At 38.9% G+C, this 16,650-nt stretch overlaps 3 protein-coding genes across 4 annotated transcripts; 2 read left to right on the top strand and 1 right to left on the bottom strand.

Annotated features, from left to right (window-relative positions):
• The first annotated feature begins 938 nt into the window (after positions 1 to 938).
• LOC117430949 (germ cell nuclear acidic protein-like) lies at positions 939 to 8,530 on the top strand. Of its 2 annotated transcripts, none has more exons than XM_034051546.3 (13): positions 939 to 1,044; positions 1,885 to 2,017; positions 2,396 to 2,645; positions 2,959 to 3,025; positions 3,118 to 3,167; positions 3,315 to 3,381; positions 4,325 to 4,401; positions 4,761 to 5,222; positions 5,520 to 5,703; positions 5,814 to 5,964; positions 6,445 to 6,583; positions 7,133 to 7,337; positions 7,843 to 8,530. In XM_034051546.3, exons 2-13 carry the CDS (start codon positions 1,928 to 1,930, stop codon positions 8,078 to 8,080), a joined length of 1,980 nt encoding a protein of 659 aa, XP_033907437.2. In that variant the 5' UTR covers positions 939 to 1,044; positions 1,885 to 1,927; the 3' UTR covers positions 8,081 to 8,530. The 2 variants fall into 2 exon arrangements, with proteins under 2 accessions (XP_033907437.2, XP_058857249.1); XM_059001266.1 differs by lacking the exon at positions 939 to 1,044 and adding an exon at positions 1,513 to 1,723.
• A 2,122-nt stretch (positions 8,531 to 10,652) lies between these two features.
• Positions 10,653 to 13,233, top strand: LOC117430165 (olfactory receptor 4K1-like). The gene has a single exon (XM_034049963.2). The coding sequence runs from the start codon at positions 10,654 to 10,656 to the stop codon at positions 11,572 to 11,574; it is 921 nt and encodes a 306-aa protein (XP_033905854.2). The 5' UTR covers position 10,653; the 3' UTR covers positions 11,575 to 13,233.
• A 257-nt stretch (positions 13,234 to 13,490) lies between these two features.
• LOC117430453 (centrin-1) lies at positions 13,491 to 16,513 on the bottom strand. The gene is made up of 5 exons (XM_034050487.3): positions 16,324 to 16,513; positions 15,413 to 15,571; positions 14,858 to 14,986; positions 14,431 to 14,568; positions 13,491 to 14,054 (listed from the first exon to the last, which is right to left on the bottom strand). Exons 1-5 carry the CDS (start codon positions 16,324 to 16,326, stop codon positions 13,965 to 13,967), a joined length of 519 nt encoding a protein of 172 aa, XP_033906378.1. The 5' UTR covers positions 16,327 to 16,513; the 3' UTR covers positions 13,491 to 13,964.
• Between the last annotated feature and the right edge of the window lie 137 nt (positions 16,514 to 16,650).

Raw genomic sequence — 16,650 nt, 5'->3', positions numbered from 1 at the left:
TTTATTCTAGAGCATATTTTATATCAATGCTAATAAAATATTTTAAAAAGCATCCATTGTAAATGCCAGGGTTATAAAGGATTGTTTGTTTAAATTCCAAACAATGCTGGGCAATCCATTGCAAGAGGGCTGAAATAATACCGTTTGCTAATGGTATTACCTATTGCTACTGAAAGATGGCTGAGAGGTGACTTTCAAGTCTCATAAGATGGTCCTAATAGGATATTTTCAGTATATGACATGAAGGAAAAAAATGTGTTTAATTTTACATACGCATCCTTTGAGAGGTAGCTAACGAAATACTTTAATAAAGCATACATTGATGCACTAGACCAGTGTAACGATGTGCAACCAACTATTCAGCAACAATCATGTTAAAGCAGACAGATCTTAGTTATTGCACATCAGGCATGTTACAATGACTGCTTTCACAACGCGGCTCATCCCGCCGCAGCTGCATTGACACATCCTCTCCGGGGGTTCCTGGAATGACAACGTTTGCAGAAAAACACCACTGACAAGTTCTAATCACAAAGGAATTGCATCATCCACCTAAAGTAAAGGCACCTTAACCGTGAAAGTGATTGATTGTAGGTGTGGAAGTTTAACAAAACAGCTTACCTTCGTTTTATTTAAAATTCATATTACTTTGATACATTTACAGAGCCACAGCGGTCACGTGCAAACTGACCCCTTAGCTATCCGGTGGGCGTGCACAAAACTTCCGGTCCTTACGCATCACCACCTGTGTCTAAAATAGTCTAAATGCTACATTTGCATATTACATTAATGTATTTAACTTGTATTGTTTGAAATGTTCAAATAACTAATCTAAATGTGAGACCTACTGGAGCTGCTTGAATAAATGTTAATGTTTAGCAACGTGCTACACCGGTACTCCAATCCAGGAGGTGGCGCTAAGAAGTGTTGCATGTAAACTTTTACGTGATGTGTGACGTTTTTCAAATCATAGAAATCCGATTGATTCAAATGTAGCAGGCTTTCAGAAGAGGTCATACACAGCTGTGTGTCACACGGCGCCAGGTTTGAAATTGTTTTTGTTACAAAAACATTTAAATGCGTGGTAGATATTTATGGATACATTAATACAGGGGTGTCAACAGTGGGTTTAATAATACATAGTAGAATTCACGGGAGTTTGTTGTAGACGAGTAGGAATTTACAGGAAAGGGGAAAGTCATATTTCGAAACATTGCTTTTGCAACGACAGACTTGTTGCTGCAGCTATAGATTTTTTTTTAAGGAATCTTGGGCCTGCGTGTTAGTTCCCAGCTGTATAAGCAAACTCTGACTGCGTTTTTTTAAGACACAAAATGAAAACAAAAGCCAGGGATATTAACATCCCCGTTTGTAGCAGTCCTAGATTAGTTCAGTAATGTGGTACGGATAATTTTTGTGCAGAATTTTTATTTATAACTGTTGTGAAAAATATAGTTGTTTGTTGTAACATAATTTAAGGAACATATTTGTTCTTTTTTTTTTAAACACAACCCTGAATTGTAGAACTTTTATGTATATTATAATATGTACTTGTAGACAATTAAGGTTATATCACGAAGTAATAATTATTATTTTTTAAATCCCACACTATAATGTAACACTGATTACACAATATTTCAGAGAAGTAAAATACTGTACAGTAAAATCCAATACCACCGCCTAATATCTGCACATTTTAAATATCTTGACCAGAACATAGTAGGTAAGCTCCTACCACTTTCCCGGTTATTAGTTACCTCCTGATAACAACCAAACAGCCACATGAGTGACATGTGCAGTCAGGAAATTCAAAATAAAACCTCATACAAGAACCCAAATAAGATGCACCTACACAGAAACAACGCTATATGTGTACTCTTCCAGGGAACTCCTCAAGTCAGAGAGGACAGGACTATAAGGAGCAGCCATGGAGGACAAGACAAAAGATCTGTTCAGTCGAGTTGCAGGGAGATTGGGCTGGTCCCAACATGGTGGACTCAACACAACAGAGAAAGAGGTAAGAAGCTATGAACCCAATAATTAAGCATCTCTGTGAGGTGAGCAAAATAATGATTTTAATTACTGTGTGATACTGGCTGCCATGTCGAATGCCAGGGGACATTTGATACGCATCTGTCTTAAATGATCCTATTAATTTCCTGTAAATATTGGGGCCATCCAAATAAAAAATACCGTTCTGTGATCAAATTTGTTTTAACTTCCCGTCATATTTGAGAAAACAATACTGTAAATACTGCTTCCACTTTACAACCCCCCTTTTCTCCTGTTCATTTAACTTTATCTGTGCTTGCAAACCGTTCTATATCCCTGGGATACTTTGTTTTTGTTTCCTCTTTTTGACTTTATATTTGCTCTCTCCCTGTGTTGTGTGCAGCTGCTGAGGAGCATTGGGAAAAAAAGAAGGCCTGCCCTGCTTAGCCCGGATTCTGGGGGTGAGGAGTATAAACCCACCTTTCCCTCAGTAATGTCCTTGTTTCCCAAGCTCCACCTCTCAGACTCTGACAGCGAGAGGGGAAGCTCTTCTGACAAGGAGAACCAAAAGGTGACAGAAGCACCCAGCTGCAAGGGGCATCGCCTGGCCCAGGCTGAGCTTGACTCGAACGAGGATGAGGAGTTTGATAAGTGTAAGCGCTGCCTTGACCTAGAAGCATTGAAAGAATGCCATGCATGATTTTCAAGACACATCTCAACAGGATTTGAATAGATACCAGGGTGTCAGAATTGAAGAGGTTGTTGCTCCTTTCATTCACTACCCACAAAGTATAAACATTTTAATGCGTCTTTCTTGGTCAGTCCTTCCTATTATATAGAGGGGTGTCAATTAATTTTAGTACTCAAATGATTGGTGTTTGTGCTACTGGTTTCTTGATTTGTTGCCCAGTTTTGGTGATGTGATGTTGTAGAATGGTCCCTTGAACTTTCTTTTTTTTCTTTCAGTCCTGATTGAGAAGGCAACTCCCAAAATTGCCCGAAAGGCCACGTGCCGACCACAGAAGGCAAACAGGTGGGTACCACTTTTGCTGATTTAAAAAAATATATTTAATTACAAAATAAGTGCTGGGGGTGCTGTACTAATTATATTTCTCTTCCTTTTAGTCCCTGTGTTATGATTGTGAACTCTGACAGTGATGGGAGTTTTGAGGAGTGTGAGTATAGGATGAATGTCTGTGTTAAACGATGTCGTGAAGCTAATATGCTCTAAGGCATGTGTAAGCTAGACTAGAAGGCTGTGGATGACCTGTCATGAAGATATTGTTTTCTTTATTTGTGTTTTTGTCTTGTTCTTCCCATAGTTCTGAGTCGAGTACAAACTCCAAGGACAAAACCTTGTCCATCTGCACAAAGCACTGCTGACAACAGGTGAGATCAAATTGTACATTTCCTTCTTTCTAAGACACTTGTTCAGGTGTTTTTGAAGGTACAGTACAAAGGGAAAGTGAAATAGTTTGCTGTTGGTTATGAGCTGTACTTGCTCGAAGTAGCGCCTGGGCACTTATTTTCTCAATCTTCTCTTTACCTGGGCGGTTATGTGGATAAGAGCGTTTATTAGAGAGTAGGCGCTAATCGACCACTGTGAAATCATCACTGCAGCATTACGACCGTGATACAGTATTTGTCAAGTGAATTACTTGAATGTTTTACAGTGGTTGAATTCTGATTCCCACATTGTTTTAATTCCTAAAGGTAAACACTTTGTCCAGTGGCTCAGACAAGCCTCACACGCAGGTTATGCATTTGATCTCAATACCATCAAATGCTGTGAATATTTCATTTTAAACAGGCTACAAATAATAGATACATAATAGAGATTTAAAATAAGGTAACTGACTTACCAGAACAGGGACACAATGACAGAATGCACTTAGGGAGTCACCTATCTGCTTTTCAGTTTATTTTTACCTCAAATCATGGAACTTGTCCGTGCATTTCAATGAAAAAAAAAAAGAATTTCACCATGAAACGGGGAAACTGAAACGTGGACATATTTTTACATGCCGTAGAAGACGAGCTTGTTTGCATGCTTGATTCGTCATGGCAAAATACTTGAAAATGTTGTGTTATTATAAATAAACACTGAACAAAGTATACATAGATACTTTAATTAGTTTAATTGTGTAAGTTACATATTATTTTAAGCTATTGAAAAAATGAATGCGGGGAGCTTTGGAGTGCGTTGGCGCTTATTAACCTTTATCCAGTAAAACTGGGGACTAATATAAACAAGGGTGGAGAGTCGAGACTGGGCGCTATATCGAGCATATACAGGGTGTGTGTATAATGTAATGTCATTCTCCCCAACTAGCTTGAAAGCCTTTATTGTGGATAACTCCTCTGATGATGACTTTATTTTAGAAAAGAAAAAGACAGTATCTACTAAAGGTGAGTGAAGCTCCCAATATAATGAAGCCTAGATGTGGTTTTTACTGCATGTTGACTGTTTTACATGTACTCAGCAAATGCCTTTCATTTATTCACTATCCTTAATGTGTGACAATTTTGGCATGTGATAAAATAAGGGAGTATGAGTTTGGTTGGTGGTCAAGTTAACAATTACATTCTAGGCCCTGGAAGTATAATGTAAGGGGCCTTTTATATAGCCTTAAAACAACATGTGTGTTAACATGGGAATGTTAATAGTGTTGTTCATTTAATTGGAATACTGGATGAAGGTTTTATTCTTTCTGGCTGGTGCTTTGCCTTTTCCTTCACTTCCTACCTCTTTTGCCCTTGTGCTGTAGGCCACGGGAGCACTCCAGCCAGCCAATTGAAGACAAAAGAGTGCCCAACAAAGTGGGAGTCTCCTGTGTTTCTCAGTGACAGTGACAGCGAGGAGGAGGGAGTTGTGATCAAGAGCACATGGAAGCTACGGCACCATAAGAAAGAGGCTCCTCTGGGCACAGACACTCTCAGGGGCCACTCTGAATCTAAAAGCACAAGGGAACAGGGGCCGAAGAATCAGGAGCAAGGGGCCCTTCAGAGATCTGGGTCCCTCAAGTCCAGCACCTCGCTGTCCAAATTAGAGTTTCCACTGCGGGAAGCAAAGAGTGTGCACCCGGTCTTCAGTCCAAGAACGCCCCAGGTTGTGTTTGACAGCTCAGAGAGCTCAAATGACGAGTTTGAATCGCTGATGGAGAGGATAAAGCAGAAGAACCGAGGTCTTGGCTCCCATTCCTCGCTTGTTGGATCCGCTCCCAGTACTGGTACTGCTGCTTTCACTAATCATTTCCATATAGAGCTCTTATGATTCCAGAAAACAAGTGATGTAGATTTAGTATTTGGTTACACTAATCGGTGATCTATCAGATTACATTTTTGGGTGATGGGTCTATTCCAGTTGTTCCCTTAAAGTAGATATGTCTGAAGATGTTTTGAATATATAATTAGTCCAGATATGCTGTGTTTTTGTTTTAACTGTCTCCTCATTGCTCTGCTCAAGTGCAAGTGTCTTATTACTGAATGTCAGTACAATTGGCTCCCTGTTGTGTTTTTTGCTTCAGAATCTAAAAACAACCACAATAAGCCCTCATTTAGGATCCCATCCCAGAAACCAAGGAATGGTAAACGGCTGGGATCTGCTCCAACCACCAGGGAAATTGTCTCCATTCAGACTCCTGTCCAGCCTGCAGGGAGAACTCTTGTGGTCAGTCTGACTGAGCCGAGGGCACAACACAACATCGGCAGGTACTGGCTTTGTTCCTTCCAGATTCATCCCCACATTCCAGTCTGTACAGTATATAGTGCTAAATATAACCATTGATGAATTTTAATGATGTTTTTTTTTTCTTGATTAGTTTCAGAAACCCACAGTGTCGAACAGTAGGCTGTTTCCTTCATGATCTCTCAAACCCAAGCTCTTCCTATGTCAAGGGATTCAAACAGAAGAGGGAGGAGCTGAGCAAGCGGTTATACGTTCTCTACAACTCCAGTATCTTTGATTGCAAGGTACAAACGCACTGCGCCTTATCAGCATGTGTTGCTGAGTTAGTTGACCATTATATTTTAGGACATCACTGTAAAGTCTATTGCAAGGTATAGTTATTCCTAAGGTTGCCGTGATTATCGTTTACTATGGTATTTACGATATTGTGTCGCTACGATTCTACTTATCGTATTCATTTTAAAATGCAGTAGAAAACGATAACAACCAAACCATTTGATAATCACGATAATGGGAAATGATCTTGCCATCAACAGCAAACTTCATTTCATTCGCCATTTTGTGTTTGTTTTTTTTTTTTTACTATGCCACCAAAGGAAATGATTTTAGGCAGGGGTCTGCTTTGAAGTACCAAGCATGTTCGAGTCCGAGATTAAAAATAAGGGATGGGGGGTTCACCTGAAGTGGGAAGCTTTATTGTTAACAATTGATGAACCTAATTCGATACACAAGAAGTCCATCCTAGCATCGTTCTGTCTCCGCAGCTCCCTGGGGACATGGAGGTGACCTGGAATAAGAAGATGAGGAAGACTGCAGGGTACTGCGTGACAGGGCAGCGGCGTGGAGTCGAGGTGCAGAGATATGCACGCATAGAGCTCTCTGAGAAAGTGTGTGATTCTGCAGGTACTGGAAAGTATGGTCTAGCTTAGCCTAGGTAGGGATGTTTTACAAATTAACATTATTGAATTAACCATTCACCAAAGCAACCGAAATGAGTGGCGGCTTACTGGCTGTAAATAAAGGTATTGCTAACAGGGTAGTATTGTTTTGTAGCACTGTTGGTTATAGCTGGAAAATGAACTCTGCAAGACCTACAGTGGTAGTTAATGGTGATTGTGCCCTTGCTTTAAAAATTAAAATGCAAGGAATGTGATCTACGGCAGGGGTCTCCAACCCTGGTCCTTTAGAGCTATCAGCTGCTGCTGGTTTTCGTTTCAACCAATCTCTGTTACTTAATTGAACCAATTATTGACTTAATTGAACCAATTATTGGCTTAATTAGTCAAGATTAACAGGTGTTCCAGATCTTTAGCCGCTGATGATGTAAAGACACCTATAAAACCTGCTGGATAGGGGCTCTCTAGGACCAGGGTTGGAGACCCCTGATCTACGGTCATATTGACGTTGTTTTTTTTTTTTTGTTTTTGTTTTTTTTTCCCCAACCTCGACCAGAGCGCCTGCGGGACACTCTGGTCCATGAGATGTGCCATGCAGCCACCTGGCTGATTAATGGTGTTCGGGATGGACACGGGCAGTTCTGGAAATTGTATGCCAGGAAGTCGACGGTGGTCCATCCCGAACTGCCTATGGTGACGCGCTGCCACAGCTACGAGATCAACTACAAGTACCAGTATGAGTGCAGAAAGTGCAAAAACAAGTGAGTATGGGAGGGAGGGGGTTACAAAAGGTCAAGTTTGCACGGTTGTAATGTTGAACTTGATGAGCAATCTCATACTTCCACAGAAACATAAGAATGAATTTAAAGAAACGACAGTGCCAGAGCCACTCCTACGTGTGTAGAGCAACAAACTGCATATGGTGACTTGCTTGAAATATTACGAAGGGATGTGACACAGGGTCATGCTTGAATGGAAATAAGACCCCAGTTACAGAGCAGTTTGAGCTTTTCAGAGTTCTATTGTGTTTTTGCCATATTAAAACCTGGAATGGCTCAAACTGCTATGCAATTGGAGTCAACTGTATTTTCACCAAAAAGCATTACCCTACTGTACTAGTTTTTTAATGTGAAATTGATCTGCACAAATTTGAAAATAAACACTTACTGAATCCTGAGGATTGCTTTTACCCTGCCTCGATGTCAGTGATGTACCTTGAGAGGATTAGGAGTTCTCTAGCAAATGAGTGCTGTTTTATGTCCACAGAATTGGCCGCCACTCCAAGTCCCTGGACACACAACGCTTTGTGTGTGCTCTCTGCACTGGCCAGCTGGTCCTGTTGACATCTCAGAAGAATGCAACTCCTGTCAGAACTGAGCTCAACCCTTTTGCTGCCTTTGTCAAGGAGAACTACGGTTCGACCAAAAAGGAGTTGGTTGGGATGAGCCATGGAGACGTCATGCGTAAACTCAGTGCTGACTTTGCCTCCAAGGCTCGTCTTTGAGTCTTAAGCATTGTCTTAACTCGCTGCATAGTGGCTAGTTTGGTTCTTTGCCCTCCCATGTTTTCAAGGAAGTGCAGCTATCTGTGGGAGGCAGCTTATGAACAACTCCCACTCCCACAGAAAGAGGACATTTGGCGAAAGAGTTTTCTTCAGAGATGAATTTTGAAATGCAGCATTTAACTGCATTAAAACATAATAGTGAGCCCTCATACGAACTTGTGTAATAACCCTCCATTTAAACTCAAAGGGAAAGACGGTTTGTTTTTGTATAAGGACAATGGTGGAAAATGTTTTGTGACAGAGCCAGTCAATGTTTATACTGTGAATGTGTGTTTTGTCAGTGTTTTTCTATTAATCTTTAAAGCTGTTTTAGTGTTCTTGTTGGGAGAAGCCCTTTTGTAGCTGTGTTTTACATGTTGTTGAACTCCAATAAAATATGATTTTATTTAAGCTTTTATTTCTGTCATTTCTCATTTTGGAACAAGATATAAAACAATTGATTGTTTCGCTTTGGAGCTACACAGTTTGGAGAGATCTAGGACTTACTAGCAAGTTTACTTAAAAGCTCTTCAGGGAAATAACATGAGTAATCTAACTTTGTTACTTATTAAGGTTGATTTAACAGTTATTCTAGTCAATCGAGTCATGTGATGAATGTAACACAGATTACTCAACAGTCCTGAGCAACACTGACTCATGAGCGGTCTGGTTGTAGAACTTGAGTTGTTGAATTGTGCTTTGAAGTCCCCTCTGTGTTGATTCTTCAATCCCCAACGGGATCAACACAGTCTTTATGCGTTGCCCTCTTTATTTAATTTTTCAGTCACGAATGTGACCCAACAGTCTTTTTGATCCTTTGTAATGCAGTTGATTTAGACTTGCTCTTCTGAACAGTCCCTTTTTAATACAAGGCAGGTATATTTCTCACCCTGGCGCGGTCTCTCGGCTTTTCTCCCCATGCTCCTCGGTCTCTTAGGCTGGCAACACTTCTTCCCTATCTCCACTTTTTCTTTGGTTTTCTTTAGGCAAGTAGCGGCACTTTTGGACAGTGCATTGTGCTCTTGTCTGGGTTTATAGTGTTTTACAAGTAGGGGGTCTGTGGCGCACTTTCTATATTAGGTAATAATGCCAGTTAGCTTTGGTAATTGTAACTGCCTTTTCCAAATATAGTTTGGTTCTGTTGAAGTCTTTAACTGATTTTCAGAAAGAAGTCGTGTTCATAATAAATTTTGTGCTTAGCAACTGCCTTTTCTCCTTCCAGAAGGTTCCTGATAGTTGCTGTCTTGTCTGTGGCCTCTACTTGCAGCAACTAACTCCCGAATGGTGTAACCTTATTTCATTATACAGCCAGGTTGCTCATACTTATTTCTACTTAATGAATTAGTTTACCGGGAATACCTCCTACAACACTAGATATTGATCAATGGTAGCTAAAACATTTGTACACAATTGGCATCCATCAACTACTAGTGGACAGAATGGCTTACCCTTGTTTGTAACTTATTATATTACTATTTGAATGTTATTAATGCAAAGATCAAGTTAAATAAATGAAATATTAAAAGGAAAACACGCTAAAATACTAAAAACTAAATTAAAGTCTACAGGCATTCCTTTAAAACACCCATTTCACTTCTTGTCACAATCTTCACAGATGAGAAATTGATTGTCCTGAGGCTAGTGAATGGATTATAAAACTTAATGAACTACCTTCAATGAAAAAGGAACCAGCAATGAACCGTATTGCACAAATATTTGCTCCTAACTACATATCCTAAAAATAGTATGTATGATAACACAGTCTTTTTTCTATGGCAACCTAATGCATATTTAAATAGTATTGTGGAAGTGCATGGCATGGTTTAATCAGTAATGTTTCAATCCCCAGTAGAGAATGTAGTTATGGCGCAGGAGGAATGGTCTCAGTTCCAGTGGAAGTGTCAGGGACACAACAGAGGACTAGAGGAAGATTGGGGAATAAACCTACCGTACACCAATCATCTGAGATGTGCAGATACGGCAATGAACTCATAGTGACTGGCAAGGCAAAGTCTGTTGGGCAAGTATTTTTAAACTAATACCGTACATGATTTATTTGATTATACTAATTGTATAAAATAGATTAGATATAGATTAGTGTGCTGCAGTTTCTTTTTTGTTTTGTAAAGTTAATCAAGTTTAATTTTTAGAAGTTGTAGACTTTGTTTGGCGTCATGCAAGCGTGGTCTGAATTGTGCCAAGTTGTCGATGCTGGCTGGGGAGCCCCAGGGTGTGCTGCATCATCCACTGCTTGTCAGGTCCCTAACAAGTCCAGATGGTTTCAAAAACCTGGTAACTAAGATAAAATGGCAAAAGATGGTTGGCTTGACAGGGGTCACACATTGATCAAAAATGGGTTACAGCACTCAGAAATCTAGGTGAATTAGGTAAAAAAAAGGGAGGGAGGGTAGATTGCAAAATGCATTTTAAAAAAAATCCTTCAAAAGTTTTTCATTTTTTTTAAACTTTTTTTTTGGTATTTTTTTTACTTTTTCTGAATTGTGTCCATATCTGTTTTACAGTTCTACTGCAAGATGGAAAACTGCAATGGGACAGGGAGTCTGTGGTATGAGCAGATACAAACAGAGCTGTTCTTAAAGATAAAGCTAGTGATCACCAGCGTCAGCTGTCTAGTGAACCTTCTGCTGAGCCTACCGCTGCTCTTCGTGATCACGAGGAACCCCTCTGTCCAGCACAAGCTCCGCTACGTCCTCCTGGCCAACCTCCTAATCTGTGATAACTTGCAGCTGCTTCTCGGCACTGTGCACTTCTCCACCAGCTTCTACTTACTCCACTGCTCCTTAATCAATTGCTTCATGTTCATCATCCTGTCCTTCAACTTTTGTACAGTGGAGATCTTCTTCACCATAGCTTTCTCGGTTGACCGATGCATCGCCATCAAGTGGCCACTGCAGTATGAGACCATCTTTAGTTCAGGGAGAAAGAAGACCATTGTGGCTGCTGTTTGGTTAATTGCTATATTGTTGACCCTGGTGGCATTGTTTGTAGCTTTGAATAAGCTCCCCATGAATGTTCCCATTGAGCGATGCCATCTTTTCATCGTTGCTCCCTGCCTCTCGGATTCTGGTATTTTTGAAGGCTACAACACATTAATGAGTGCTATCTTGCTTCTCGGTAGCTACGTCTGCATCCTGGGCTGCTTGCTGCTCCTGTGCTGGGACATCCGACTCTTCCTGAAGACCCGACGAGCGTGGGTCACCCTGGTGATGCAGGTGCTTCAGCTCATTTTCTACTCCGCTCCTTTGCTCGTAGATATATTTTTAATTAAGAACCTGAAACACATGGATGATATAGACATCACCATTAGTGCTATCTTTAATCTAGGAATCTCCCTAGTCCCACTGGTGTACGGATATCGCTCTGTGGAGCTGCAGGGCCTGTTGTGGAAGCTTCTGCCTCTGTCCCGAAACACGATCCAACCAATTTCTTGCTAAAACAAAAAATATAAAAAAACATTTAGAATTTCTTTTGTTAAGCAGTATATAATTAAATATGTTAACATTATCCAGCAGGTTTCATTCGACTTTATGAAGCACAATTTGTTAATTCTATAGGGTGATGCAACACCTTTGGCCACAGCTGTAGAGCCCATGCTGTACATAGGGTTTACTTGCAACACTTCTCAATTAATTACTCAAATCTAAATTAGTTTGATGTTGTTGCAGAACTCTTTAGAAAATAGTTTCCTGGAAGTTGCTTTGTGTTTCATGGGGCTTAGAATCTTATTGTCTTGGCTGTGTATCCACAGAAGCATTTCAAAGTGACTTTTATAATCAATCAACCTTTAAGTCATATGGGAACATTATATAAGAAACTATTATCACATTAAATGCCAGTACTTTTTACTGTGAGCAGTCAATGGGAGCAAATAATGCATAAATGAACTATACTGTACAGCATTTGGAAATGGGACGTGGCAGGGGGCTGTTCCTGGATGGTCTTTCTGGGACTAATCTCTGTGAAGTCTGAATGTTATGGAGGTTTTACTTTGGGTAAACTTACTGATGTTATTGCTTTATAAATCAACTGTTTAGCACTTTACAGGAAACTTTTTGAAAAGACTAAATGTTTCAACATTTCCTCTGTTCAACACCAAGTAATTAATCTGATTCATCTACTTAACCCAAAGTGCTTTTTTTGTGAAAGCAAAAGAGATCTGTTACTTACAAAAATAAATGTGATTGTTTAATTTAGGTACTCGAAAGTAGTTTGTTTCATGCTTTGTAACTATGTTATTTTTCCATTCACAACAGAAATAGCAGATTCTACATGATTCTTCTCGTCCAAACTGTTGAATAGCTTAACAAAAGAAAAAATAACTGGGGGACTCTTAAATTAATTTGCTGTGAGATTTAGATACGACTGGTTTGGCTTCAAAGTAGTAATCAAGCTTTTCTGTAGGTGCTTATTTCCTCTATTTGCATATAAAACTGTTATCTGACAAGTTTAAATCAATACATGAACAGTAATCCTTTCTTCAGTTTCCATGGCAGACAGGTGTGTGGCATACATCCGTTGTTGCAAATCTACTAGAAATGAAAACTGACACTTTTCTTAGAAATTGCCACCTGGCATATTTTTATGAAATATGCCTGCACGGATACACAACATTGTTCCTGTTACTTCCTTGTGCTATCTACTTGTATGTGTATAGTTTAAATAATAAAATGTTTTGTGGATGTTTATTTAATCGCGGTTTCTGTACCAGTAACCAGCACACTTGTTGGAAACCACTACAATCTATTATGCAAGCTACTGTGCCAACATATAGAAGGCACTGTTTGTTTCAAAACAGAAATCATATCTTATAAGTGGGGCAATTTCATCAAAAGAATTAACTGTCATGTGACATTTACCCATATTGGGTCTCTTTCCCTGGGCTGAACAAGTCAGTATTGCTAAAGATATACATTGGGGACAGTGTATAGCAAAAATGTATGTGCATGGGCTGGAGCATGTTTTGTCGAAAGACTAAATTTGGCATTTTACCAGCACTTACTGAACAAGCAAGATCAAATACCAAAGTAATGCTTATGGTTTTAAAGAATGAAATGCAGCCATTGTACTAATCTGTATTAACCAGTGTATGTCACCAAGTTCTGGTGTAATAAACCGCATCCATCTTGCACGTGGAAACCACAGCTTTGATTTCTTTTTTTAATTTTTATTTTGTATTTCTATGAAACTGACTGCATATAACTGGGGGTGTCACTCACACATTCTATGTCCCAGCACAGACCACAATCTACAGTGTGTGGCTGACTTATAACAAATTCCCAACGTTTAATTAAATTAAATGCAGGAACTCTTAGTGCTTTCATATCTGCTATGTCTAAAAATGGACTACACATTGTTTGATTTAAAAATAACACTTTAATACCAGATGCACTTGCAGCTGTAAAAACATTTCATGTGAAACAGGATACACAAAACAGAAAATACATATAAAATGGCAATACTGTACACACAACACTTAAATATATATCAAGGCATCCTGCCTTTATTCTGTATTGAAAGGATATCAGGCACACCAAAATAGATCAGAACTTGATTGGCACAACGTTTATCTTAACTCCATCATGATTCTGTATTATGCTTTCAAACAGACTGTGATTACATGTCTTTAAGTTCTGTCCCTCAGAAACGGGGGTGCAGACATTATGTTTAAATTCAAACAGCAGTGCCCTTTAAACCTGTTCAGCCAATTGACCTAGGAGTATTCTTTGATATAACGAGATAAACAAAAATACATCAGTAATAGAAGTTGAGGATACAGCACTCGCAAGCTCGCTCTATCCATCCATCTCTCTATCTATCTCTGTCACTAATAGAGGCTGGTCTTCTTCATGATGCGCAGGAACTCTTGTTCATTAACCTCCCCGTCTCCATCCCTGTCAGCCTCATCGATCATCTCCTGCCGAAAGTGAAGTGAAAAATGGAACTGGAAAGCCGTTTAGGTTAAGTGTTTAATCCATAAAATATCATTGTTCTGTATTTTAGACCTCGTCAAAACTCATACTATTTTATCTGTAAACAATGTTAAAGCCAAACATAAACACAAACATAAAGGAACATAAACAGAAACTTCTACACATAGTGTGTAAATGTGTATCTTAGTAGAACAATCCACTGCCACTAAAGATATGTACAGTGTCCAACAAAAATTTGCATTTTTCCTTGCATCAAGTGATTTTCTGTGAAAACTGCAGCTGTGCCAAACAATAGACTGATTTGTTTTCCGATGCAACAGCCTCTTACAAAAAAACAGCAGTTCAGAGCCAATTACAAACCTGTAGCTCCTCATCTGTCAGGTTCTCTCCAAGCTCTTTGGCCACTCTTTTTAGGTTCCGGAATGAGATCTTCCCAGTTTCATCATCATCAAACAAGCGGAAGGCTTTTAGAATCTCCTCCTTTGAATCCTTTTCTACCTACAAGAAGAAACATGTTTAAGCTGGTATACCTTCTACTGGACCAACACAGCAAATGTAAATGTACCAGCTTTAACAACCACAAAATAAACTCTAAATGTACCAAGTATCAGGTAAACATTAACAAATAGTCATGTTCCTGTCCAACTAAAAGTGAGTAACTCAAGACGAAAATGTAAATATATTTTTTGAATATCTAACGCCAAAAATAGTCTGCCGCCTCTGTCCCAAAGCTATTCCTTTCACCTTCCTGCTTACAACCAGTTCCTACTGTTGCATTTCATTTTACCATTTTGTGGGTCATCACTGCCAGAAAGTCACTGAAGTCTATCTTTCCAGTCCCTTCCTTATCGATTTCCACAATCATTTTCTTTATTTCTTCTTTTTTAGGTTCAAACCCCAGAGCTCTCATAGCAACCTAGAAAGAAAATGACACAATGATCCACTTTGTATTATGAACTTTATTAGACAAACCTGAACTTGCAATGAGATCACATTACATTACACCTCTGTAATGTTATTTTTCCAGTGATATGAACTTCAGTGACTTTTCAAGGTTTTGTTTTTTTTATTATAGACTTTATGGGTTGCATACATGATTGCTCCCATTAGATATTTAAATATCACCTTAGTGTTGAAACCTTTTTTTTATTTGTTGTAATGCCATATTTGATTGCATTATATATAAACGTGTTCACCATATTATCCCTAAAAAGCAATACTGTAACCTACTGTAAACATGTATATATATATATAAAAAAAAAAAATACTGAAAAACGTACCATCAACTACTAGCGTGCCAAGATCAATTCCTTCACAATCACCCAACCGCTCAGGATTTTACCTTTAGCTCCTTCACATCAATGTATCCGGATCCATCAGTATCGAAGAGGTCAAACGCTTCCCGGATCTCCTGTTTCATCTCCTCCGTCAGCTCTGGCTTGGGGCCAGTCTTCTTCCGCTGAGAAGTGGCTCCCAGTGACGGCTTCTTGTAGCTAGTTGCCTGAGTGGGAAGAGATGCTAGCAGGTAATTGACATAGGCGACACAATTACTTGGTGTCCAGTCATACTGAGCCCCAGAAATAGTCAGAGATACTGCCATACCCAACATTATGTTAATCATTAATAATAATGATTAATTATCGTGTAACTAGCTTTCAGTTGCATTTACTGATGTGAAATGACTGCTTTAGGACATGGAGTCAACGGTTTTTAATGGTCACTTTATTATACTGCGTTTTGGAACGAGGAAACCAAAGACTGGAGCTGTCAACAGGTACACAAGTGAATTCGGCTGAAAACTTGGTGGGAAAGGATTCAAACTCAATATTGTACAACAAAACCGATCTGAATGATTGCTTCCTCTATCATAAGGTTAAACTTAGGATCCAACAAATGTTTCTTTTATTTTATTTTTCTAATAACTGTTGATATTATTAATTCTTATAAGAATGCGTATTATTTAATATTATTAATAATGGTTTGTGTTAGTAAAAGCCTGATAAAATCCACTCAACAAAAAAATGTATTATGAAAATAAACTGCACATCATCAAAATAAAAAATAAAAACATATCGACCTGAATTTAAATCTGAAATCTAGCGAACAGGCACTGTCCAAATGTATCTCATTGCAACTCCATGACATGCACTGGAGAAACAAAGATCTTCTATAAATATTATTAATATTATTACCTAATTCAAGAAAAAAAAAAAAAAACATCCATCAATTTTAACCCAACCCGAACTCACTCACCATCACAACTGTACGCGTAACCAAACAAAAATGTGAAGACCAGGCCGAAAAGGTACACGAATAAAATGTATATGAATGTGTTATCTTATTATTAATGTATTTGTAATTATTTTCCACAGTACGTTTGATATCCACAACAAACACGTCTTGCTCTAGCTAAACAAACAGTACGGATGTAGGCTAGACTCAGCCTAGCAAACACACCTGATTGGCTGCTGAAGCTTCTCTGACACTTCATTGCTATTATAATTGGATAACTTGATGAGAAATGTGATTCGGTGGCCGAGCCACACTGCTAAAATTCCTATTTGTTCTTGTTAAAAAAAA

Source organism: Acipenser ruthenus, chromosome 26, assembly GCF_902713425.1.
Source record: "Acipenser ruthenus chromosome 26, fAciRut3.2 maternal haplotype, whole genome shotgun sequence".
NCBI lineage: Eukaryota > Metazoa > Chordata > Actinopteri > Acipenseriformes > Acipenseridae > Acipenser > Acipenser ruthenus.
The sequence above is the reverse complement of the archived record's forward strand: the minus strand, read 5'-3'. Positions and strand labels throughout refer to the sequence as shown.

Coding starts and splice junctions, on each gene's coding strand:
- LOC117430165 (XM_034049963.2), top strand. CDS start 10,654: ATGGAAAACTGCAATGGGACAGGGAGTCTGTGGTATGAGCAGATACAA.
- LOC117430949 (XM_034051546.3), top strand. CDS start 1,928: ATGGAGGACAAGACAAAAGATCTGTTCAGTCGAGTTGCAGGGAGATTG. Junction 5,223..5,519: donor TGGATCCGCTCCCAGTACTG/GTACTGCTGCTT, acceptor TTTTTGCTTCAG/AATCTAAAAACAACCACAAT. Junction 5,704..5,813: donor GCACAACACAACATCGGCAG/GTACTGGCTTTG, acceptor TTTCTTGATTAG/TTTCAGAAACCCACAGTGTC.
- LOC117430453 (XM_034050487.3), bottom strand. Junction 14,987..15,412: donor TTGATGTGAAGGAGCTAAAG/GTAAAATCCTGA, acceptor TTTTCTTTCTAG/GTTGCTATGAGAGCTCTGGG. Junction 14,569..14,857: donor CAGTGATGACCCACAAAATG/GTAAAATGAAAT, acceptor TTCTTCTTGTAG/GTAGAAAAGGATTCAAAGGA.